This window comes from Columba livia, chromosome 27, assembly GCF_036013475.1.
Source record: "Columba livia isolate bColLiv1 breed racing homer chromosome 27, bColLiv1.pat.W.v2, whole genome shotgun sequence".
In the NCBI taxonomy this organism is placed as follows: Eukaryota; Metazoa; Chordata; class Aves; order Columbiformes; family Columbidae; genus Columba; species Columba livia.
Window position 1 is genome coordinate 3,694,002 of NC_088628.1, and position 23,506 is coordinate 3,717,507.

The following is a 23,506-nucleotide window of genomic DNA, read 5'->3' on the forward strand; positions in this document are numbered from 1 at the left end:
CCCACCTTCCTGAAAATCCTGTATGTGTTTGTCACTTCACTCTGGTGGGTGAGCCACCCCTGATCCCAATCAGTCACAGATCTGTAACTGCCCAGACTTGTCATTCCCCATTTGTTCTCCATGCTGCACACGTTAACGTCCCAGGCATTTCAGAGGCACCCGAGTGTGACAATCCCCAGGAAGGGCAGCAGAGCTTCCCCCCCAGGGCTGTCCTGCAGGAGCTTCCTTCTTTACATGCCTGTGCTTGGAACATTGCCATTTCATCCTTCTGCTATTGCTTTCTCTGCTCTGCACAGAACCCCAGGCCTTTTTCTTGCTTACTCCATCCACCACTTCCTCACCTGATCCTACCTGAGAATTTCTCCCTCCCCCACCATTCCCACTTGAAAGTTCTTCTTAGCGGGCTGACCAGCCCTCTTGGCAAAGATACATTTACCCTCCTTAGGTGGATCCTGTCCCTTTGAAGCACTAGTTAGTCCTGAAAGACGATTCCATGGCCGGAGAAACCAAAATGCTGTTGCCAACAGCAGTTGTGCAATCAAGTGTTGCTCTGCAGGATCTGCTCAGCCATCCTCAAACCATCCTTCCCCACGCCATTAACAATCATCCAGAGCCACCTAAGTCATGTTTGACACCTTTCAGGTCACTCCTGACAGTATCACAGCAAATTTATGTCATACAGCCAAGTGAGCCTCAGGAGTTTCTCTACAAGTCCAGAATACAAGCTCCTGGGAAGTAGAAAACATTCCCAGATGGCACAGTAAATGGGTCCATCCACCCTGAAAATGTAGCCGCTCCCATCTGAAGATGATGGAAGAAGTAAAACCAAATGGAGTTCAGTAGGAACCGGCAGACAGGCTGCAGGCTGACCCACGACATGGCAACGTGCACCCAGCCTAACTCCTCCTGCACAGAGGTCAACCTGGACACCCTACAAATTGCACTACAAATGTGCTTTCACTTTTTTCCTCTTCTGCTGGCAAAAGCCTTCAAGTTTGTCATTGAGCAACACAGAGACAGGGAAGTAGAGCATGTAGAGAAAGATAACAGCAACATTTCCATAGCACAGTCTGAAAAGCAGGACTGCTGGATGCTCTTGAACCTACCAACCTGTGCTGGGAACAGTCAGAGCTCCCTGTGAAGCAGAACGGGGACCAACACACAAACACAGACCCTCCCACAGCCACCATTTGGGAAAAACTGCAAGGTGTCACTTAATGAAGACATAGGGAACGTGCCAAGGTGACAGTGAACCTACATGCTGGGCAAGAACCACACCCCATCCAGCCACAAGTGAGTCCTGACAAATTTGGCGAGGAAACAATCTCATTAATGTGCAAAACCTAAGTGAATTCCCACCAGTTGTGGTTCAGAATGTTCTTATTCACCCAGCTATGCATTGACTACCAGTCAGCTGCATCCCAGACTCGCCAAGGACATCAGTCAGGTTCTCAAGCACAATGAAGACGAGTTGCACATCACTACCGTCACCTTCCAAGTGATGTCTATAGTGCCAGAAGACCATTTAACCCCATGTCTTGGAGGCTACAAGTCTTGAATGACCCACCATCCACAGCAGCATCTGAACATGCATTTTTCAGGTGGCAACCAGGCAACACCAGACCCAGGTACCCTGGTCAGTATAGCAGCTCTGGTTACCACACACGGTGCACATGAAGAGCACAGCAGCGGTGGTGAGGTTATGGTGACAGTCCTGACAGCTCTGCCATTCAAGATTGCGGCCACCATAATCACACCGCAGAGCTCGGAAACCATCGGTGAAGAGGGAACCCCCTGTGGATGCTGCTTTTATCACAAGCAATCGCTGGCAGTAGCTGAGGCTCACAGGGATCCTCTTTTTTTCTCCCTACTTCTCATTTCTGTGGGCGAGAACAGTGGGATGTGCTCAGAACAGTGTAGGAACCACTCCCATGCCCATCAAAACATCTTTTTTGGAAGCCTGTAATCACAAGCCCTCCAGGGAGTTCACGGAAAGGGAACTGAGGAGAGCTCTAGGACTCCTCGCTCAGCCGTTCCAGTATTTCCCCTCACGGATTATCGTAACAGTGACCCCAACACAGTGGCAAGAGCATCAGTCACATACTAGGGAGGTACAAAAACAAAGAAATGAGCTAAATTTCTCTTCTGTCAATCTAAGCTACTACATTCGTGCTAGAGAGCAAACAGAGAATGAGGTCAACTACAGGTTCCCTCAGCTACAGAGGCAAAATATTTGTATTTGTCCCAGGGCTTACTGTATACATATTTATTTCTCTAAAGGCCTACTACATACACAGGGTTAAGGAAAATGGGGAAAAGGGCTGTAATTAGTAGAGGACTAGAGATGACTCTCAACTTCTGCTGAGTTCCTTTTCTCTCCTGTTAAAAGGCAGCAGCCTTGTGTTCCTCAAAAAGAGCAACAGGAGTTATTTTGTTCCAAAGCCATGATGCAGCTGTGGTCCATAAAACTATGGAGATTGTCCAACAGGGGAGGACAAAGTGGCTGCTTTCTTGTGTCCTCTGCAGATTGGTGATGAAAACAATGGGGAAAAGGAACATCAGCTGATGATTAGTGTCTGGTAGAACAGTGACAGTCTTTGGCTGAACAGCATCAGCAGAACTTGCCTCATCTAGAAGACAGTCCCCTGAACTAGAGCTATGGAAAGATGATCAGAAACACCTCGGATATGGACACATCACCTGTTTTCCAGACAAAAGTCTCAGGTGTTACGTAGAACCCACTGCTGAGCACCACTCCTGCTTGTCATCCCACTGCGCGCACCATTCCATCCACCACCGGGCAGATGATGGTCCCTGTCACTACCATAGATGAGCCACAAATATTAGAATATTTAGACCGCCAACAAAAAAAATCTGAGTCATATTTAAACATAGTTGAGGAATTTTCATCTTGAACACACTGGGAAAAGAAAATAGTCTATTTTAAGCATGTAGAGCTAGTATAAAGGTATAATGACATCGCCAGAACAGTAGACAAATATCACTGGACTACGCTTGACTGTGTTTCTACACAGAAGTTAGAGTTGCTTTGGGGCTTGTTTGAGTTCTGGATTTTTTGTAGCGTTTGGAGGGTATATTTTTAATTAGTGTCTTGTTTCATGCTAAGCCAAATCATTTTATGAACACCAATCCCAACAGTGCAACAGGAAAACTGAATTGTCAGCAGAAAATCCAGTTTACTAGACTGGTTCTGACAGCGAAAGGGCCAGATCCTCCCATTCCAATAAATGCAAAATCCAACAGACACCTGAAGTTTTACTGCTCCCGCCGTGCTAAACCACGGTCCATTATCCTGCAAATTCTCCTTTTTGGACACGTGTAAAGAGTAATTAAGCTGTCCTAAAGGAATGGGGGAAACATTTAACGAAATTGGGCCAGAGACCAGCTGAAGTATCTCACGTTGGCTCTGATGTGCCAAAGAGTTTGAGGAATCCTGACAAAGTTTGTTAGAATATGTCGAAGAATTAGGACTTTTTTAAAGTCTGGAAGAAAAGTAAAGAAGAGAAGCACTAGGGCAAAGTAAATAAAATATTTATAACAAAATAATCAAGTTTATTTTCCAACTACTGCATCAGAGTAATTGATAACACCCAGAACTGATAATACCCAGAACTGCTGCTAGGAGTTGGTTTATGTTCAAAATCTATAATGAGATTTAATATTAAAAATTCAATGAGATTATATCTATATGTTTTCTGCTTGTCCTGTTCTTACTCTACTAAAGTGTACTGTCAACAGAATTACGTTCTGCCTCCTACATATACAACACATACTTCTAGCCTTCAGCAATAAACAACTTATAAGCTGCTTGAACCAGACATGATTATTTTGTTTACAGCACGACTTTACATAGGACAAGCGATGTAGTCATGTTTTACGTTCAGAAATATCTAGTTATTCTTTGAAAATGTGGAAATTATAACATCATTAAGTGGTACAAAGGGACTTGAAGGTATTTGAATCCTGGGTGCTGTATAAAACAAGACGCTACTTTATCCGGTCTGCTTCAACTAAATTAATTCAAACCCTCCAACCGCCACCCTCAGCATCATCAAACCAGATCCTTAAAGGGGAGAGGAAAAAAAAGCCTGCACAGATAACAATCCATTGCATCACACACGTTACAGTAAAGCTGTTATCTACAGGCTTCCCACGAAGTTTCACTTCATGGCCGAGGTGGGGCCTGGGGACCCCTGAGCCCGGGCTGGTACAGGGCGGGTGGGACTGTCTGGAAGGGGAAAAGTAGATAAAACAGAAGAGGGAAAAGCAAAGCGTGGCTTAGGAAAAAGGATCGGCCAGTTTTGCCTCTAAATCACGGGGCGCAGTTCGCTTCCATGACGGGGATTGTCAGCACAGAGCAGCTCACGCTGCAAGGATCTGATTCCCGGCATTTGCAGGGACTAAGAAAGATTTCCTCTGGTGGGAAGCAAAGTTAGTCTAAACCTTTTCAAATGTTTCATTTAATCGCGCCAGCCGTCAGGACGGAGACCGCAAAGTAACGCTCGTGTTACTACAATCCACAGGACGCATGTGCTCGGCACGGGGTGATTCCAAACTCCAGCAAAGCCCCGGCCCGCAGCGGATCGGACCGACACGGGCACCCGGAGGGGCCAGGACGGTGTTACCGGTGCCGGTGTTACCGGTGCTGGTGCTACCGGTGCCGGTGCTACCGGTGCTGCCAGCCCGACCCGCCAGAAACACGGCGAGAAACGCGGGGCCCCGAGCGCGCCCCCCCCCCCACACCCCCCGCCCAGGGCCGCTCCCGCCACAGCGCTCGTTCCGGGTGTCGAATTCTCACTCGGGGACGATCCTGAGCCGCCTTCACCGTGTCACCGGCAGCCCGTGCCCCACACACAGAGTCCCCGGCAGCCCCCGAGGGGCCGCACAGCCCCAGGCAGGCGCTGGATCTCCACAGCCGCCCCCCGCACGAAGCTCCGCACGGCGCTCGCCCTCAGCCCCCAAGCCCCGGCCGGGCCCGGGCAGACCCGGCGCGGCGCGGCCCCAATGGCGCCGCCGAACGCGAGGCCGCGCGGGGCCGCCACAGCGCGGGAACAGCGAACAGGGCGGCCGGGCCGCGCACCCGCCCCCGGCACCGAGCGGGAAAACGGCGGCCAACGGACCGCTGCTCGCCCTCCCGCCCCGGAGAGCCGCGCGAAGGCCGCCCGGGCCGTACCTCCCGGGTGGTGACCTCCTCCTTCTCGGAGATCTTCAGCAGCAGCCGGTCATTCTCCAGCTCCAGCGCCCGCACACGGTCGATGTAAACGGCCAGGCGGTCATTGAGCTGCCGCAGCTCCTCCTTCTCCTGCAGGCGGGAGATGCGAGTCGGCGACAGCGGGGTCCCGCCGGGGGTGCCGCGGCTCGGGGTGCCTGACATGGCGCTCGGTTGGCGGGCGGGCGGGCAGCGGGCTCATTCAATCCCGCCGCACCAGGGAGGAGGGAGCGGTAAGATGGCGGACATCGCCTCCCCCGCCGCCGCGCCGCCTGGGAAATGAAGTCTCGGCGCCAAGATGGCGGCGGCGCGGGGCGCGCTGGGAGCTGCAGTCCTGCCCGCCATTTTGTGGCGCGGAGGGCCCGAGCCTGTTCTCCATTCAAAAATGTAGCTTGTTCTGTCTATTAAAGTACAAAATTAGGTGGTCGTGAGCATTGGTAAAGCGCAGGAAACGATGGGCCAATCTTAAAAGCATTTTTTTGTTGTTGTTTTAAATAAACCGGGGAGGGAGCAGCGCTGCCCACCATGGTTGTCCCTCATAGGCTCCTCAGCTGCCAGCAGCTGCTCTCGGTCCCGCTCCCAGTCAGCGCAGCCCCCGGGCTCTGGTGGGCGCAGGTAACCGGTCCGTAACGCCCCGCGTTCCGCAAACCCACCTGAACCATCTGTCACCATCAGGCTGGTGGGACCTGTCACCATGCTGCTCATTGCCACAACCGCGCTACAACCTGTGCAGCATTTCTCTTACAAGATACGTTTTCACATTAGTTATGTGTTCACTTCGCTTATATCTAGCCCCGGTTTGTGCTGTTCATGAATTTGCTGTGCTTTGCTGCTAACACTGAAGTTTAGTAGGTCAGGGACCTGCTGTTTTCTTGAATTTTGGGTGGAAATTCTCAGAAAAAACACTGATCGGCCATTTCCAAAGGTGAATGTTTAGGACTGTGGTTCTGTAGATTTTGGGCATTTCTCCCGAGGTTTTATTGAGATGCTGCATTGTCTCCCAGTCTCTGATCAGACCGCTCAAGAATGCAGCCAAATTTTGTACAAACTAAGATCCACTGAGTTTTCCTGAAGATCTGGAGTACTATTTTCCCCAAACTATATTTTTACTGAATATACCCCAACTTCTGACAGTTCTTGCTCATTAGCAGTTTAAACTGCATTACCACGGCCATGAGCTAATTCCTTATGTCCCAAAACTTCGGAGGCTGAAAAGCCCACACTTCCCTTGTGCCTTTTGGCTCCCAGGGAAGGCTGAGAACAGAGATTTTCTGCTTAAGAAGTTAAAAAAATATATCAAAATCTGTTATTCATATACATGGGCAGCAAATTTAAAAAGCAGCATGAGCGTAACACAAAGAAGTGCTGTGCGGAGGGAGAGAAACAGTAAAGAGAGCAAGAAAATGCTGCACACGAGGTCTGAAAAGAAACTTAAGCAGCCAGGCTGAACAAATCGGTGTGAATGGGTTTATCCTCAAAATCGAAGCCACACAATCCTCATGTTGGAGGATCTGGGATCCTAATATCAACTACGCCTCAAACTGGAAAACCTCGGAATAAATCCATGAATTCCAGATGCGCGTTACTCTGGTTGGCAAGTCACTGTAAATCCCTCTTGCAACCACTGTGTATCTTTAGCATCTGACCCATGTAAATAGTAGGTTTTCACATGAATGCACTTGTTTAAAAATATGCATCTGATAATGAAAATTGCCCTGGGTTCCTCCATAGATGACAGAGTGTCCGTCCGTCCGGCCTTGGGCACCGTGTCTCCCGGCACAGCCATGGCTGCTCCTGCGCCGCCGCCAGGGCAGGGCTTCCCACACCAGAGCCGTGGGTGCTTGGAGGCAGTTTATGAATCATACCTAAAAAGAAAATAAGCCTATAGATCACTTTTTCTGTGCACATTTACACACCCTCCCTATTTGACGGTGACAGCTGTCATGTCTTTATCAGTGATCTCTGATAATATGACACACAACTCAGTGCAAAACTCAGCTTTCTAACCCAATTCGAGTTCATTTTGACTTATACAGAGCCTTTCAGCATTCCTAATGTTTTATTTCACCCCCAGTTTTCCAGTTTGAGGCGTAGTTGATATTAGGATCCCAGATCCTCCAACATGAGGATTGTGTGGCTTCGATTTTGAGGATAAACCCATTCACACCGATTTGTTCAGCCTGGCTGCTTAAGTTTCTTTTCAGACCTCGTGTGCAGCATTTTCTTGCTCTCTTTACTGTTTCTCTCCCTCCGCACAGCAATTCTTTGTGTTACGCTCATGCTGCTTTTTAAATTTGCTACCCATGTATATGAATAACAGATTTTGATATATTTTTTTAACTTCTTAGGCAAAAAATCTCTCTTTCCTCAGCCTTCCTTGGGAGCCAAAAGGCACAAGGGAAGTGTGGGCTTTTCAGCCTCTGAAGTTTTGGGACATAAGGAATCCAGTTTAAACTGGTTAACGAGCAAGAACTGTCAGAAGTTGGGGTATATTCAGTAAAAATATCGTTTGGGGGAAATAATACTCCAGATCTTAAGGTTTTGACTTGAATTTCGCCAGAAGAAAGCCGCGGGAAGAGCGGACTACAAGTCCCAGGGTGCCGCGGCCTGCGCGGGCCCGGAGGCCGCTCCCGCCGGGGCCGGGGCCGGGCCGGGGCCGCCTCCGGATTTGAAGTTACGGGGCGTTTTTTGAATTTTGGCGCCTGTTTGCAAACTGGAGCCCAACTGCTGCTGGATCGGCTCCAGCCCAGCCCGTGAGCCTCCGGCCGGACCCGCCTGTGCGCGGTATCATCGCAAACATCGCAGCCTTTCCCCGAGCAGAGCCGGAGGATGCGTGTGAGGAGCGAGCGGTGCGCTTGCAAGGAACATTTCACCCTCAACACACACTTTCCAACACCAGCTAATTCGTGGAAGAGCAGTTCTAAGCTTTGCTTACGTGAAGCCAGAAAAAACAAAACGCTAGGAATGCTGAAAGCCTCTGTATAAGCATTTTTGGGTTAGCTCATTTCTTCTCTTGTGATTTGACGTGATGCTCTGCGCATCTGTCATATTTTGGAAATTCTCCTAGACCTTTTGCCTAGTTTTGATTGATAATGTAATCCAGATGTAAATCCCCTTTGCTCATGAAACTTAGCCAAAACTCCCCCATTATTCTGTCTGTCAGATTTTTTAGATAACGGCTTAAAAACTTTGATTGTTCCAGTGCTTTGTTTGGTTGGTTCTAATATTTTACCAGTTATTTTTATAGTGCTGATCTCAGCTGTGCTGCAGTAAGATTTGTGGGGTTTTAAACAAATTCACTGAAATACATCCCAACAATAATTCCTAATATTTGCTATATTTTTTAGGCAATCCCTTTAGCAGTAACCAGAACACTCCACTGCTCTCCCCTCCTTGTTAACTGAACACGTATCTATCTCTGCTGAAAATAAATGAGCAGTTTGGGGTGGGATGAGGACAGGAAAGTATCCAGGGACTGGGGGGAAGTGCAAAAGCCCAGAGCCCACGAGACACGTGTGTTCTACAGGCAGTACAGTGGATGCTTCAGTCGTGGAATTAGCATCTGTTCAAACTCCAAGGCTCACCCATCGCCAGGTTTGCTCTGTGGAAGCGGAGCACAGAAAAAGGCTGGTGCAGGTACAGGTTTCACCCTGAAATGAAGTCAGGAACTTGGCAGTGCCCTGGGCTCGGTGTCAGAGCTCTTCCTCAAAGGTATGTGCAACATATCTGTCTGTCTGCACAGGAGAAGAGAGTTTTGGGATGTCAGAGAACACCGGCAGCAGCGATAGCTCTGCCTGGCACTGGGGCGCTTCCCCGTCAGATAAATGGAGATATTACCTACAGAACGTAATAAACACAAAGGAAAACCTCACGTACCCTTTGCTGCAGAGCATCTCCTCGTCGTTGACCTGTTTCCTGTACAGTTGGGTGTAACGAGTTTTCTGACGCTGTTCAGGATTTCATAATGACTCTGACATTTCACAGACCAGGGGATGCGGGAATTCCGCTCTTTCTTCCCTCAACTGCTTCGGTTTCTCAGCAGCTGCTGCCATGCCCTCCTCTTTCTCACTTTACACGTTATTATTTGTTATGTCTTTACCAGGGTTTATTTCTTTCTCTGCCTTGTGTTCTTTATCTCACTCTGAACAGCCTGTTGGGGTTGAATTGATTGTCTCAGACATTTTCATTGATTTCAGGAGGGGGAAGGACTGAACACACAGCACAGAGCATCTTCCTGTCAGTCCAAATTCAATCCAGCCCAGTAGCAGTGCTTAAAAAACTTCTAGCAAAGTCTGGAAGAAGCATCCACACCTCACAGATTTCTGCTCCAGAATTTCAGCTTTTATTGACTAAAACTGCTTCCAGCAGGGTCAGAAAGCACCAAAGCAAGCAGAGAAAACGCCGTGTGTCATGGTTGAGATTGTCCTCATTCGCTATGAGAAAGTTTGCTAAGAGACATGTAGAAAAGAGCAACACAGGGCGCAGTTGTGCGAACAGCAGATAGCATGTAGAACGGGGATTTCTTTTCAAGATGACTCCACGCTGTAACATGTAAGAGGTGTGTTTATTTCTAATTCCAGGCATACAAGGTTAGGCAGAAGCCTTGAACAATAAGATGCTGCTACAGCATTTACCTCCTTGCTGAGGCAGGATTCAGCCTGTACCCCAAGAGTTAACCAGACCCGGGGGACAATCCAGGGCCGTACTTGGGATCGTTCGCTCCTTCACGGCAGGAACACGAGTGACGGACACGGTCAGGAGGGCCCCGGTGGCCCTTTTCTCGTGCTGGAGCCAGACCTGGTCTCACATGAGTAGAAATAAATGAGAATTTGATTTCAAAACCCCTCACATTTCCTCCCTGTCTCAACAGAAAAGTGGCAGAGGAAGAAGCCGCGGGGTCAGCGCTCAGGACTCCTCAACTTGCCACAGTTCTGCTTTGTCGCTTTTCCACACATTGATTTATTTATAAGCTAAAAAAGAGCCACGTTTGTAACACAAGAGCAGCGGAGAGGTTTCTATGGTTAATTCAGAGTCTTTATCAGGCTGAAAGAAGGAAGGAAGGAAGAGTCGCAGTGTGATTCACCGCAGCCCCAGCGCAGCGGCGGCAGCCGAGTTTTCCCCTCACCGGCTCCCCAGCGCTCAGCAATTCTCCTCAAGAAATAGAAAGATTTCACAGTAATAAAATACCATGAAAACACCACTAAAAACATATGAGGTGGCCAGGTAGGAACAATATCACCATTTCCTTCTAGTCCGGCTTCCTGGAGCCTGTGGAGACGCAGCCATGGGTGTTCGCCTGCATAATTAGTTGCTATTTATGTAGGTAAATAACAAAAGTAATCTAAGATCAAGGAAGGAATTATTCATATCACCTTTAATGAAACATTGGGCCAATAGTCTCTAACATAATGAGTTTTGACTTTTCTCGTAATACTTTCAGGGATCCCAAGATAAAAGACTCAGGGCAGCCCCAGGTTCTCGGTGCAGTTCAGGTTCAGCTCGGAACACAAACAAGCCCGGAATCCTTTTGCCGTGCGGCGGTTTGGAGGGTGTGGACGGGCTCCGAGCTGCGGCTCCTCTGAGCTCACAAAGCTGCTTTATCAGCCGGGAGCAATGGCAGCGCCGCTCTGGAAATCACGGCTCGCCGCGGCGGCGGCGGCGCCCCCCGCGCTGACGGTGTGCAGAAGCCGGCACCGCTCGCCGCGCTCGTGGCAGCAAACCCAGTGGGTTCTTTTTTTCAAAACAACCATTTGGCGCCTGATTTTCAAACCCGCAGACCAACTGCAGCTGGCTCGGCGCCCATCGCCAGGAGGCTATTTGTGTACTTCCCTCCAGCAGCTGCCGCAACCTGGTACGTACCTCACGTCGGGCCGCGCCGGCTCGGCCTCTGTCCTGGGCTCCCTGGTTAAGGCTTCAATTTTATTCTGTTAAACAAACCAACCAACCAAGCCCAGTGCGTTAGCAGCTCCGTTTTTAGCAAAGGAAGGTGAAAGCAGAAACTCTTGGCTCCCCTTTAAAAGATCATTAGCCCACGGCACACCGTAACATGAGCAATGCTGTGGACATCTGGGAGCGCTGAGCTTCCTCAAGACAGAGCTGCTGCCAAAGGTAAAGTTCACACAGTAAACGTGAGAGGGGAGAAGACAGGGCTGTGAAGAGCTACGTGCATGGGAGCAGTCTCTCTTGTGCATATTACTTTAATAAAGGAGATTAAAAGAGTGCTTTCTGCAATTCCAAAGTGCGCTCCACCCAAAGCATTTTACAAAGCATAATTTATCAGGTTTTATAACGATCTTGCGACAAAATGAAGACGACCGTGGAGATTACTCTGTTAACATCTGTATTTCTTGAGCTTCACAGAATAGCTCGCTGGACCTGGCTTTCAGGTCCTGTCAATGCATCTGTCTCAATGGAAAACGTTTTTCCAGTCCGCAGCTGGTGACAGTGGTGACGTGCCAGAGCAGAAGCTCAGCAATTGTCCCTGCATGTCCCTAACGCTGGGGACAGCAGGTGAACCTGCGGCAAGAAGCCATTCGCTGTCTTGAGTTTGGTAGCGGGCTGCACAGACCGGGAGAGAGCCTGCGCTCCCGCTCTGCCGTGCGCTGAACTCCGGACGCCAGCAGCATCACGTCACTTCTTTCTCCACCACCAGCGCGCTGTGGGTGGGCAGGTGCAAGGATCAGATGTTTCGGGCACCACGAAAGAGATTTGCTTGGCTGGAGTAAATGAGCACAAGCTACAGCAAACGAGAAGCTTTAGGTTGATGGAGATATTTGCAGGCTGCCCCAGTGCTGCTAAACTCTATTTCTGGGTTTTACCCACTGAACAGATTGGGCCCATTACACAGTGGGAGCTGGGGAGACGTTGCTCGGTGGGTGATCCACCCACTGCAGGACTTCCCAAGCTGACCGAGCCTCTGAGCTCCCTCAAGTGCAAAAGATTATCTAGAACTCCATGGGATCCAGATAAACTGGTGAGTTCGAAGTATTGAGCTTCCCAAACTACAGAGAACTAATAAATGACACGAATTCACTCGCTGACAGTTCCTGCCATGAAACAAAGAGACCAGGCCTGTTCCCCCTCAGCACGTCAGGAAAGAATGCCTCTGTTCACCAGCACGGTGTCCGTCTGTCACTCTCGGTAGTGTGGAGAGGTGAAGGGGTCTGTGATGCTGCCATCACAAATGATTCAAGGTCTCATCAGTCCCTGGGGATTCACTCACACCATTAACACCAATGCTCACCCAGGCGTAATCCAGATGTGTGCAACCCCCGTGGACATGTTCCCGATGCCTGTTTGGGTCTCGCACCCCTTTGGTGGTTGTCTCGGAGCCTGGTCAACCTGAAAACACCGGTCTGGCGTGTGAGCGCTGGAGTCTGCCTGCTCAGCTTTAACCAGCAACATTAATCTGCTGGCTGCTGGATAGTAAAGAAGCAGAGCCACCAGGATGCTGAAGGGAGTGGAGCATCTCCCGTGTGAGGAAAGGCTGAGGGAGCTGGGGCTCTGGAGCTGGACAAGAGGAGACTGAGGGGGGACTCATTCCTGGGGATCAAGATGGAAAGGGGGAGTGTCAGGAGGATGGAGCCAGGCTCTTCTGGTGACAACCAGTGATAGGACAAGGGACAGTGGGGACAAACTGGAACACAGGAGGTTCCACTTAAATTTGAGAAGAAACTTGTTTGGGGTGAGGGTGGCAGAGCCTGGCCCAGGCTGCCCAGGGGGTTGTGGAGTCTCCTTCTGTGCAGACATTCCAACCCGCCTGGACACCTTCCTGTGTAACCTCATCTGGGTGTTCCTGCTCCATGGGGGGATTGCACTGCATGAGCTTCCCAGGGCCCTTCAACCCCTGACATTCTAGGATTCTGGGATGCTGTGAAGCGGCTGATAGCCGGTGTGCAGCTGTTGCTGGGTTTGCATTTTCATAACACATTTGGCGTGCGAGGCCGAGGAGCGGGAGGAAACTGCAAAATGGCCTCAGGTCTGGGGAAATGTACAGAGGTTGGCGTGGGGTTGAGTGGTCAGAGAAGCCACCGGCAGCTTATTCCGACAATTTAATATAAGAAGCAGTAAGGAGTTCAGTCAGTGACGTGTCCACAGGGGAACACCACGTGCATGGCCGCTCGTGGGATCCAGCAGGCTGCTGGCTGGATGTGAGCGTCCTCTTTCCCATTCCTGTGCTCGTCTGAACTGGTTTGGAGCAAGCAGAATAGAAATCACCATCCACCCACTGTACCCCTCCTGCTAATCAAATACTTTCTGAAGACACGTCATCTGGTGGTTCCGGTTCAGCGGCCACCTCACCCCGTTTCCCAGTGGCTGGGGCTGCAGAAGAACATAACAGAACAGGGAACAGCAGAACAAACACGTTCACCTTGCATTGCCAAGGCGCTGGGGGTGCTCCCAGGGCAGCAACTGGGAACCTCAGGTGCCCAAAGGTGCTTGGCCAACCTCAGGACACCTTTGGCTGTGGGATCCCCACGAGGAGTAAATAATCCTCTGTGAAGAACCTGCACCAACTGCTCCCCCCTTTGCCTTTGCTGTCTTTACACAAATCTCTTGAATTCTGTTTACTTTTTCATTCAAATAGTTTTCTCCTCCCCACCCTGCACGCTTCGCCTTTGGTGTCAGCAACTGGCCACTCTAACCAATTCATGACCAATTTTCCTATTCGTTCTTGTCAAAAACGCCTTCTTACGTAAAACCAACAGCAACATTTGCTTTCCGCAGGACTCTCCTGCTGGCACACACACTTCCCTGGAAGGTGGATGCCCCCATTACCCCCTTCTTCTCAGGAAACAGTCCTGTTGGTTGTCTCTGCAATTCCTGGCCTGTTGGTGGGGCTTCCAAAAACACTCACTTTGGGAAGGACGCCCCTTTGCTGTCCCCTCAACCCTTGCAGGGGCCGATAAGAAAGATGGGGACAGACTTTAGAGCAGGGCCTGTTGTGACAGGACAAGGGGTGATGGTTTTAAACTAAAGGAGGGAGATTCAGACTGGACATGAGGAAGGAATTGTTGCCCTGCGGGTGGTGAGAGCCTGGCCCAGGTTGGCCAGAGAGGGGGTAGATGAACCATCCCTGGAGACATCCCAGGCCAGGCTGGACGGGGCTCTGAGCAACCTGAGCTGGTGAAGATGTCCCTGTCATGGCAGGGGGGCACTGGGGGGCTGGGAAGGTCCCTCCAACACAAACCATTCTGTGATTCTTTCTATGATTCTATAATTATTCTTGGTGCTTTTCTGGCTCCCTTTGCCCTGAGCATTGCTGTGACCAGAGGCTGCTCCCTGCCCTGCAGGAGGTCACAGGGCTGCCCCAGACTCTGCAGATGTCCCCAGCTCCAAGGATAAAGTGTGGGCAGGTAATCCACCCATGAAAGCGAGGAGTGGGAAGTGTTAGAGCCAGAAACCTTCACAAAACATGCTGCATCATGAGATGGGTCACGGAAAAACGCTCCGTAGCTGTCTGGTGGCACACGGTGTGAGGGGACAGCACAGCTGAGAGCAGCTCACCCGCAGCTGCTCCTCTGGAACGGTGTCATTGCAGAAATGAAGAGCAGCCTCTGTGCTGGGGAGCCCTTCTCACTTCCACCAGGACGTGTCGGTCAAAGCCCTCGCGGGGCTGGGAAGAGACGTGCCCTGGCTTAGTGGGACCAGGGCTGGGAAGGCAGAGTTCAACTGATAGTGCCAGTTGGCTTCTCCCAGCAGAAGCACCAGGGGATGCTGAGGTAAATGTAAGGACAAGGAATTACTGGAGGGAGTCGAACAAGGGCTATGAAGATGCTGAAGGGTCTGGAGCATCTTTCTGATGAGGAAAGACTGTGAGAGCTGGGGCTGTTGAGAAGCTGAGAGGGATCTGATCAATGGGATCAATATCTCGGGGGGTTGTCAGAGAATGGACCAGACTCACACAGAGTCCCAGAATGTCAGGGGTTGAAGGGCCCTGGAAAGCTCATCCAGTGCAATCCCCCCATGGAGCAGGAACACCCAGATGAGGTTACACAGGAAGGTGTCCAGGCGGGTTGGAATGTCTGCACAGAAGGAGACTCCACAACCCCCTGGGCAGCCTGGGCCAGGCTCTGCCACCCTCACCCCCAACAAGTTTCTTCTCATCTTTCAGTGGAACCTCCTGTGTTCCAGTTTGCACCCATTGCCCCTTGTCCTGTCACTGGTTGTCACCAGAAGAGCCTGGCTCCATCCTCCTGACACTCCCCCTTTATATATCTGTAAACATGAATGAGGTCTGTTCAGTGGTGCCCAACGCCAGGGTGAGGGGCAGCGGGCACAGACTGAAACACAGGAGGCTCCATGTGAACATGAGCAGAAACTTGTTTGCTGGGAGGTGCCAGAGCCTGGCCCAGGCTGCCCAGAGCGGGTGTGGAGTCTCCTGCTCTGAGACATTCCAACCCATGGAGCCACCTGTGTGATCTGCTCTGTGACCCTGCGGGAGCAGGTGGGGCTGGGGATCTGCAGAGATCCTGCAACCCAACCAGGCTGGGGTTCTGGGATTCTGAGAGATGCACAGGTCACCCTGGGGCTGCCCTGTAAAAGGCAGCAGTAACACCAATGGTGGGTGCATTTGGCCACACTGGCTAATCCTGAGGGAAATGTGTAGGGCTGTAAATGGCCTTTCCCACCTGATAAGGGTGAACCGTTTCCACCCCCAGCAGCAGCACATTGGATGGAAGGTGAGCCCCTGTGGACCTGCTGGAAGGTGCATTGACACAGGGAAGAACCGGCGTGTGATGCACCAGGGGAAACTGAGGCACTCCTCCATGTCATTCCCTACAAGAAAGCGGGAAATTTGCATTTCAATGGCAGAAATAAATGTTACTCACCCATGCATATATTTTTCTCTTGGAAGTGATGAGCAACTTGCAAGGGAAACCAAAGCTGAGGCACCTATAACTGCACAAGCGGATACAAAATTAAGGCATTCCATTGCACGGCAACGGAGGTGAGGTGGATTAGCCCAGACTGAAATCCAAGCGTTATAAACCCCAGAGGGTTAAATCCTCCAGCAGATGGACCCGCTGCCTGGTCCGGCAGCTGCAGATGGCTCGGGCAGGGCAGGCGGTCGGACCGGCCAGGTGGATGGAAACCATTGCTCAGCACAAGCTCCCGGGAACAAGCAGGGGTTGTCTCCAGTTTCCTGTGGAGCAGGTGGGCTGGGAACAGGTGCCGGGCCGCGGCGGCGCGGGCGCAGCGTTAGCAGCACGCCTGTGCCGGGAGGGGAGCACAACGCAGCGTTAGAGGAACACGTACCCTTCCCTTTATCACACAGCGACAGGGGAACGGCCGCAGCGGCGCCTGCCTTTCCTCTCCCAGGAAAGCGGGTCTGTGGCTTCTCTGTGCGTGTCCGTGTCCCCACGCACGAGCGGCTCCAGCGCCGAGCCCGCGGCTCTTGCGGAGCAGCTGCTGCCCCGGCTCACGGGGTGAGCTGGGAGGATTTAGGCGGATTTAGGCGGCCGGTTCCTCTCCTGCTTTCAGTGGTAGAGGCTGCCGGTTTCTTATTTTGCTACGGAAAGTCTTGCAAGTTCCCAAAGACTCCTGGGGATATTGTCTGGACCCCACTTCACTTGCTGAGACCGGAGATTTCTTTAAAGTCACGTTCAAACAACTTGAGAGCTGGAAGAACCAAGGACCCATGTGAAAACTGCCCTATGTGTGCAAAGCAGTGTTTTGTTTAAAAATATACTTAAACTAACTAATAAACCACCACCAAATAAAGCGGTTAGAGTCTGATTGCCTCAAAATGGGGCTTTGAGAGACAGTCCGGAGTTCGCCCAGCTGGGCTGAGATGATGCAGGACGTTCCCTCGTGCTGAGACTTGCTTGGCAACACCGTGTAGCAGAGAGACAAAGCGTCCGAAGGCAGAAGAGTCATTCCTGTGGGTTGTTTTAATTAAAAGAGGAGCAGTGGGGACACCACAGAACCTTCACTCCCCTCCCAAGCAGCTGAACCAAGGAAGAGTCACCTCGGTTTGGCTCCGATCGCTCCCTGGACGTCCCCGTTACACACCAGGGGCTTCTCCAGCCCCAGCATCTCACCAACCAGACCTTCCCAAGACTCCAAAGAGCGGAGTGGAGCCCTGGTGACAAACCATTCTAATTAGCAACAAACCATTAGAATTAGCAATCTAAAGGTTGCTTCCAATGCATCCCAGGCCAGGCTGGACGGGGCTCTGAGCAACCTGAGCTGGTGAAGATGTCCCTGCTATGGCAGGGGGGGCACTGGGGAGCTGGGAAGGTCTTTTCCACCCAAACAGTTCTATGATTCTATAATTCTAGTTCTATAAACCCAACCAAGTGCCCGCCGGTGCCAGCACAGCCCTGCGTGCCTGGGCCCTTGCTCATTGTCACCGTTTCTGTGTCTCACAGCCCGTTCTTAGCTGGCACAGAGATGTTATCGCTTGTGCTGTCCCCACATCCTCTTTTCAGAGCCCTGTTCTTCTTGGTGCATGGGGGGTATTTCCATCCCTCACTGCAAGGGCCCCGCTTGCAGAAATATTGCGTATGATGCACCCCGCGCAGGGATTTTGCTGGTTGCTGTTGTAATTGTTTCCTGGGAGACACTGAGGCTCCATCACTTGGGAAACATCCTGTGTGGACACGTGTAATTGAGCTGGTGGAGCACGGGGCAGAACTCAGCGCAGAACCAACACTTGCACAAGTGTTTGAGCTCCAGAGCCCCCGGTGGGACAGGCAGGATGCTCTGGGGAAGGGGCATTTCTAGAACAAACCAGTGCACTGAGAGCAACGAGGTCTCAGCTCAAAGCAGAGGCCTCTGGCTACTTGTGGGAACGGTGCTGAAGTGCTTCCGCACCCATTGCCACGTGTATTTTTGTTAATTAACACCAGACAGCAGCCTCTGAATGTAAAGCAGCCTGGATTTCAGCACGATGCTGAGCCCATCTCAGCCCCCCGGGTCTGCTGGCTCACAGGGTGCCCCACGCTGCTCGCTGGGAACATCTGGCGTCTCTACCCAGCACTTGTCCCGTCACATCTGGAATTCTGTGTTTGGTTTTGGTCCTTCTCAGCACAGCCAGCCAGTCCCGCCCTGGGGCTTCCCGTGGTTTCCTTCACCTTTTCTCCCTCCCTGTCACACTCACCTGATGGGGTCTTTGCCTGTAATGACTCTGGGAAAGCAATAAGGCAAAAAGTGTGGGGACTTAACGCAGAATTCAAAGAGAGGAGGAAATTCAGCTGAGATGCAAACTAAATGCTGGGAATGCGGGAGAAGGCGTTTACCCCTTTGGAATGGGACAAAAGCCTCTGGAAAGTGGAGAGCTGGATTTTCTAACAGGGTTTTGTAAAGGAGCACAAGTGTGATGGAGCGGCTGAGGGACCTGGGGGTTCAGCTGGAGAACAGGAGCTGAGGGGAGACCTTCTGATCTCTGAACTGCCTGAAAGGAGCTTGGAGCCAGGGGGGTCGGGCTCTGCTCCCCAGGAACAAGCGCCAGGAGCAGAGGAAACGGCCTCAAGTTGCGCCAGGGGAGGTTGAGGTTGGATGTGGGGAACAATTTCTTCCCCAAAGGGCTGTGGGGCATTGGAACAGGCTGCCCAGGGCAGTGCTGGAGTCACCAGCCCTGGAGGGCTGGACAGACGGACATGAGGTTCTCAGGACATGGGGCAGTGCCGGGGGTGGGTTATGGGTAGACTCAATGATCCTGAGGGTCTTTTCCAACCAAAATGATTCTATGAGGCAATCACAGGAGGCAGAGTCCAAAAGAACCTTTTCTTTCAGCGGTGTTGCGGGGTGTTCAGTGAAGAATAGGAAGATAAAATGAAGAGAAACCCAAGGAGAGTTTGGGAATTGAAAATCTACATGTTTGCACATGCCCTGAAAAGGGGAAAGTGTCACAGTTGGAGCACAGCAAGGGCCAGGGTGAGAGGGGAAGATCCCATGTCTGCAGAGGCTCTGCTGGGCGGTTCCGTCTGTCCGTCCAGGGTCCGGGACAGTCATCCCCACCCTGCAGATGTGTCCGCGTTCTGCCCTCCTGTGGAGAGGAGCGTTAGAGCTGGTCTGTAAAAGCTGTCAAACCAAGGGATGAAACTCCTCAGCCGCTGAATTTGTGTCCTGAGTGGGGTGACGAAACCCAACCAGACTTTGTGTGTTGGGACAACAGCCCTGGTACCGCAGGAACAGTCCCGCAAACAGCAGTTCTACAGCGTGCCCAGCAGCAGGGTGTAAAATCACAGAGTTAGAACAGAATCGTAGAATGTACAATTCTGAAATTTGTTGCAAAAAAATCAAGATTTCAAATTTTTCACTTGAATTTATATTTTCAATTTCAATAGATTAAATAGAATTGGTTTTGAAAGCAGAATAGAGCTCATGGGTTGAACACATCCGCCTCGGTTCTTTGGCATAGGTACCGATTTGCCCAGGGAATTAAAAACCCCAAACTCTTCCATTTCAACAGAATAATTTCACCTGTTTCTTTTGACTTGTCTGTCACTCGTGGCCGAGTTATAGCCAAGCGATACAGAAGTTCAAAGTTGTGGGAGAAAATAAAACCTGTAAGAGGTTGGTTTAGTCACAGTGATCGGACCTTCAGCGGCGTTGGTGGCAACTGCGGGTGGGGGTTTTGGTGTCTGGACGGTTTAATGCCGCACTCACATGTGCTTCGTGTTCACGGAGCTGCACAAATCCGGTGTCTCTGCAATTGTGTTCTTGTTGTCACAAACCTTGGCTGGTGAGGAACAGGCGCCAGGGGCAGCCCCACCCACAGCAACCCCGCGTGGGGACAGCCCGAAGATCAACCCAGAGAGGCGATGAACTGCAAACAGGCTTTGTTTTAACGAGAAGTGTCCGGCAGAAAACTCTCCGAGAAGGACAGACCGCGACCAAAGACCCACGGCCCCCAGGACACCAACCCCACAGTCATCTCTGGCCCCAGTTATACCTCAGTTCACCCGCGCTGTGCCCAATTATGGGCGTGGCCCAGGACGGTATCTCCAGACGAGGCGTTTCATTGGTCAGGGGCCCTGTCTGTCAGCCAAGGGGCGTGTCTGTCCCTTCAGCAGGGCCAGAGCGGTCCAGCGGCTGCATGGCGGGGGGGATACCCACACACAACAACTGCCACACGGGCTTTAACCTGATATGTCCCATTGATACTAAACCAGAGGCTCCGTCGGACCCTTCTGGGGGGCGCTGGCTCACCCCCGTGTCGCGGGGATCCCCACGGGCCGCGGTAGCCGCGCAAGGCTCCCCCCGCGTGGCCGCGCCCTTCGGCCGCTCCGGTGGCGGGGACGGGACCGCCCGCCGCCAGGGGGCGCCGTTCTGACCAGCCACTGTGGTCTTGGTGGGAGATAGAGCGCCCTCGACTCGGCGCGGCCGAGCCGGAAGAGATGTTGTCCCAGCGTTCCGCGCGCTGCTCTCTCTTTCCGGTTCGGAGCCATCAGCGGGGCGGCAGCTGAGGCAGCGCCGGGTTCCGCGTCCATCCGGCTCCATCCGGCTCCATCCGCGGCCGCTCCGAGCGCTCCCTGCCCGCAGACATGGCGATCCGCTACCCCATGGCCGTGGGCCTCAACAAGGGCTACAAGGTGACCAAGAACGTGTCCAAGCCCCGGCAGTGCCGCCGCCGCGGGGTGAGTATGAGGCGGGGAAGGGTCCGGGGGCTGCGGGGGGTTCCGCACGGGGCCTGAGGCTCAGGGGGTGCGAGCGTTGTTGTGCGTGTGGAACCGGAGAGCGCGGGAAAAGGCGCGATCCGCCCCATCCCCGGTCACAGGATCAGAATGGTTTGTGTTGGAGGGACTCCACAACCCCCTGGGCAGCCTGGGCCAGGCTCTGCCACCCTCACCCCCAACAAGTTTCTTCTCAAATTTAAGTGGAACCTCCTGTGTTCCAGTTTGCACCCATTGCCCCTTGTCCTGTCACTGGTTGTCACCAGAAGAGCCTGGCTCCATCCTCCTGACACTCCCCCTTTCCATATTGATCCCCAGGAATGAGTCCCCCCTCAGTCTCCTCTTGTCCAGCTCCAGAGCCCCAGCTCCCTCAGCCTTTCCTCACACGGGAGATGCTCCACTCCCTTCAGCATCTTGGTGGCTGCGCTGGACTCTCTGCAGCAGTTCCCTGTCCTGCTGGAACTGAGGGGCCACAGCTGGACACAAGATTCCAGGTGTGGTCTCCCCAGGGCAGAGCAGAGGGGCAGGAGAACCTCTCTGACCTACTGACCACCCCCTTCTAACCCACCCCAGGTACCATTGGCTTCCTGGCCACAAGGGCCCAGTGCTGGCTCATGGTCACCCTGCTGTCCCCAGGACCCTTTTCCCTACACTTCCTTGAGACGTGCTGGTAACAGAAGCTGGTTTTGGGTCTCAGAATTTGCCACGACTCTTGGCAGTCCAGTCGGGGTTAATTAGCTCTCACTATCCGTATTTTTTTCCTCCCCCTTCCTGTAGCGCCTGACAAAACACACCAAGTTTGTGCGAGACATGATCAGGGAAGTCTGCGGCTTCGCGCCCTACGAGAGACGAGCCATGGAATTGCTGAAAGTTTCCAAAGACAAACGTGCCCTGAAGTTCATCAAGAAGCGGGTGAGTCAATCTGACATCACAGCGAGGGCGGCAAACACCCTGCTGTCGTTAACTTTCTGGTTTCTCCCCTTCCCTTGAGATATTTTGCTCTTTAATGAATTCTCTTATTTTTTTTCACTTGTTTGGGAAGTTATTGGTGCGAGGGAGTGGGGGGAATGTTGCTTGGGTTGGGTGGGAGATGGATGTAAAGTGCTTTGCCAAAAATCCCCCGAGCTGCAGTAACACAGCCTCGGCTGTTCCTGCGTATTTGTGAATCTGGTGCAGGGAAAAGGGAGCGACACTGACCAGGGTTGGGTACGATAATGAAGTGACTTGAAATGGGTTCAGTTGTGAGAGCTGAAAGCAGCTTCTGCATTTCCTCAAGTAACCGAGTAGAAATACTACTGGGATGTGATCTGTTTTCCCCAAAATAAGCCCTACCCTGAAAATAAGCCCTACCCTGAAAATAAGCCCTACCCTGAAAATAAGCCCTACCCTGAAAATAAGCCCTAGCGTGATTTTTGGGGGAATTTTTGAGGATGCTCGAAATATAAGCCCCACTCAAAAATAAGCCCTAGATTCAGTTCATTAAAAAGCCAATTTAAATAGTGTCCAGGCGTCTATACATGTAAAAAAGTAACAAGTTTTGGAGTGCGGATTAATATAAAACCCTGTCTTATTTTCTGGGGAAAGGGCCAGTCGAGGTGGCTGGGGCTCGAGTCCGTATTTACCAGGACCCTCCCGTCCTGCTTTCTGAGCGCAGGATTCCGCGGTGAATTTGGCAGCGGCCAAATCACACCTGCTCCCCGCGGGACGGACACTGACCAACGTCTCTGCCCGCAGGTCGGCACCCACATCCGCGCCAAGCGCAAGCGGGAGGAGCTCAGCAACGTCCTGGCAGCCATGAGGAAAGCGGCGGCGAAGAAGGATTGAGCTGTACGGGCTGTAGCTCAATAAAGTCCTTTCTCACAGAGCGGTGTGGTGGCTGCAGGAGCGGGGCGCCCCCGGGCATCCCGAGGGGCTGTGCTCGGGGGGCTCTAAGCTAGAGAAACAGAGAGTTCTCACTGCTGTTTCGTTTTACCTGCAGCCGGAGGTGCTGGCGCTGCCCTGCGGTACATCCCGGCGCTGGCGTTGCCTTGGAAGCCCCTGCAGTAGCTGTGCCTGTGAAGGCTGCGATTCCTTCCAGCCAGATGGTGGTGGAGAGAAGTCCGGGCAGAAATTGCCGTGGCAAACAGTAACAACTTTCCGCTCCCTCCCCACAGCACATCAGCCTCGTGCGGCTTTCCTCGCTTGCGTGTTTCCGCTCGTACCCTCCCTTCCTGCCTGACTCTCAGCAGTTATCAGATCACCAATTAGTAAAAGCTCCCTGAATTTCACCAGCGTGATTCCGTACTCTCCCCAAGGAAACACATTTCGGACTCTTCCCCTATTTAAATTCTTATTTTTTCTAGTATTTGCCATTAGATGAAATACTCAGGTCTGTGTCTGTTGGTACAATAGTCGCGCTAAGGCATTTAATTCCTGTTGTTTTCACCGCCCAGCACAGCCAGCCCGGGATGCCGAGCACAGGGCTCGTTCCTCCAGCTCTGCTCCCTCTCCACCTGAAGCTGTAGTGAGCTGTGGTTTAATCTGGAGGGAACCACGTCCCCCAGCAGCTGAACTGGCCTAGAATTTCAGTTTCCCCTCCAGCTGAGCACAGGTTCACAGGGCAGACGGGCAGGTTTCCAAGCGCCACTCAACTACAACATTATATACATGAGTT

At 52.1% G+C, this 23,506-nt stretch overlaps 2 protein-coding genes and 1 long non-coding RNA gene across 3 annotated transcripts in view; 1 reads left to right on the forward strand and 2 right to left on the reverse strand.

Annotated features, from left to right (window-relative positions):
• LMNB2 (lamin B2) overlaps nt 1-5,539 on the reverse strand; it is a 28,823-nt gene extending 23,284 nt beyond the window's left edge. Inside the window, exon 1 of the mRNA XM_065042322.1 lies at nt 5,195-5,539. Within this exon, the coding sequence (XP_064898394.1) occupies nt 5,195-5,395 (201 nt within the window). The 5' untranslated portion in view covers nt 5,396-5,539. The remainder of the gene's footprint in view (nt 1-5,194) is intronic.
• A 2,672-nt stretch (nt 5,540-8,211) lies between these two features.
• On the reverse strand, nt 8,212-16,823 carry LOC135576485 (uncharacterized). Its single transcript, XR_010468257.1, has 3 exons — nt 16,490-16,823; nt 15,862-16,009; nt 8,212-11,966 (listed from the first exon to the last, which is right to left on the reverse strand). It is a non-coding gene; the product is annotated as an uncharacterized LOC135576485 (long non-coding RNA).
• Nucleotides 16,824-20,579: 3,756 nt separating this feature from the next.
• On the forward strand, nt 20,580-22,715 carry RPL36 (ribosomal protein L36). The gene is made up of 3 exons (XM_005513878.3): nt 20,580-20,817; nt 21,631-21,765; nt 22,588-22,715. Exons 1-3 carry the CDS (start codon nt 20,725-20,727, stop codon nt 22,675-22,677), a joined length of 318 nt encoding a protein of 105 aa, XP_005513935.1. The 5' UTR covers nt 20,580-20,724; the 3' UTR covers nt 22,678-22,715.
• The last annotated feature ends 791 nt before the right edge of the window (nt 22,716-23,506 follow it).

Bases quoted from the DNA above. Each gene is read 5' to 3' on its own strand.
- RPL36 (XM_005513878.3), top strand. From the start codon at position 20,725: ATGGCGATCCGCTACCCCATGGCCGTGGGCCTCAACAAGGGCTACAAG. The intron at 20,818-21,630 runs GTGAGTATGAGG...CCCTTCCTGTAG, and splicing joins GGCAGTGCCGCCGCCGCGGG to CGCCTGACAAAACACACCAA. The intron at 21,766-22,587 runs GTGAGTCAATCT...CTCTGCCCGCAG, and splicing joins TGAAGTTCATCAAGAAGCGG to GTCGGCACCCACATCCGCGC.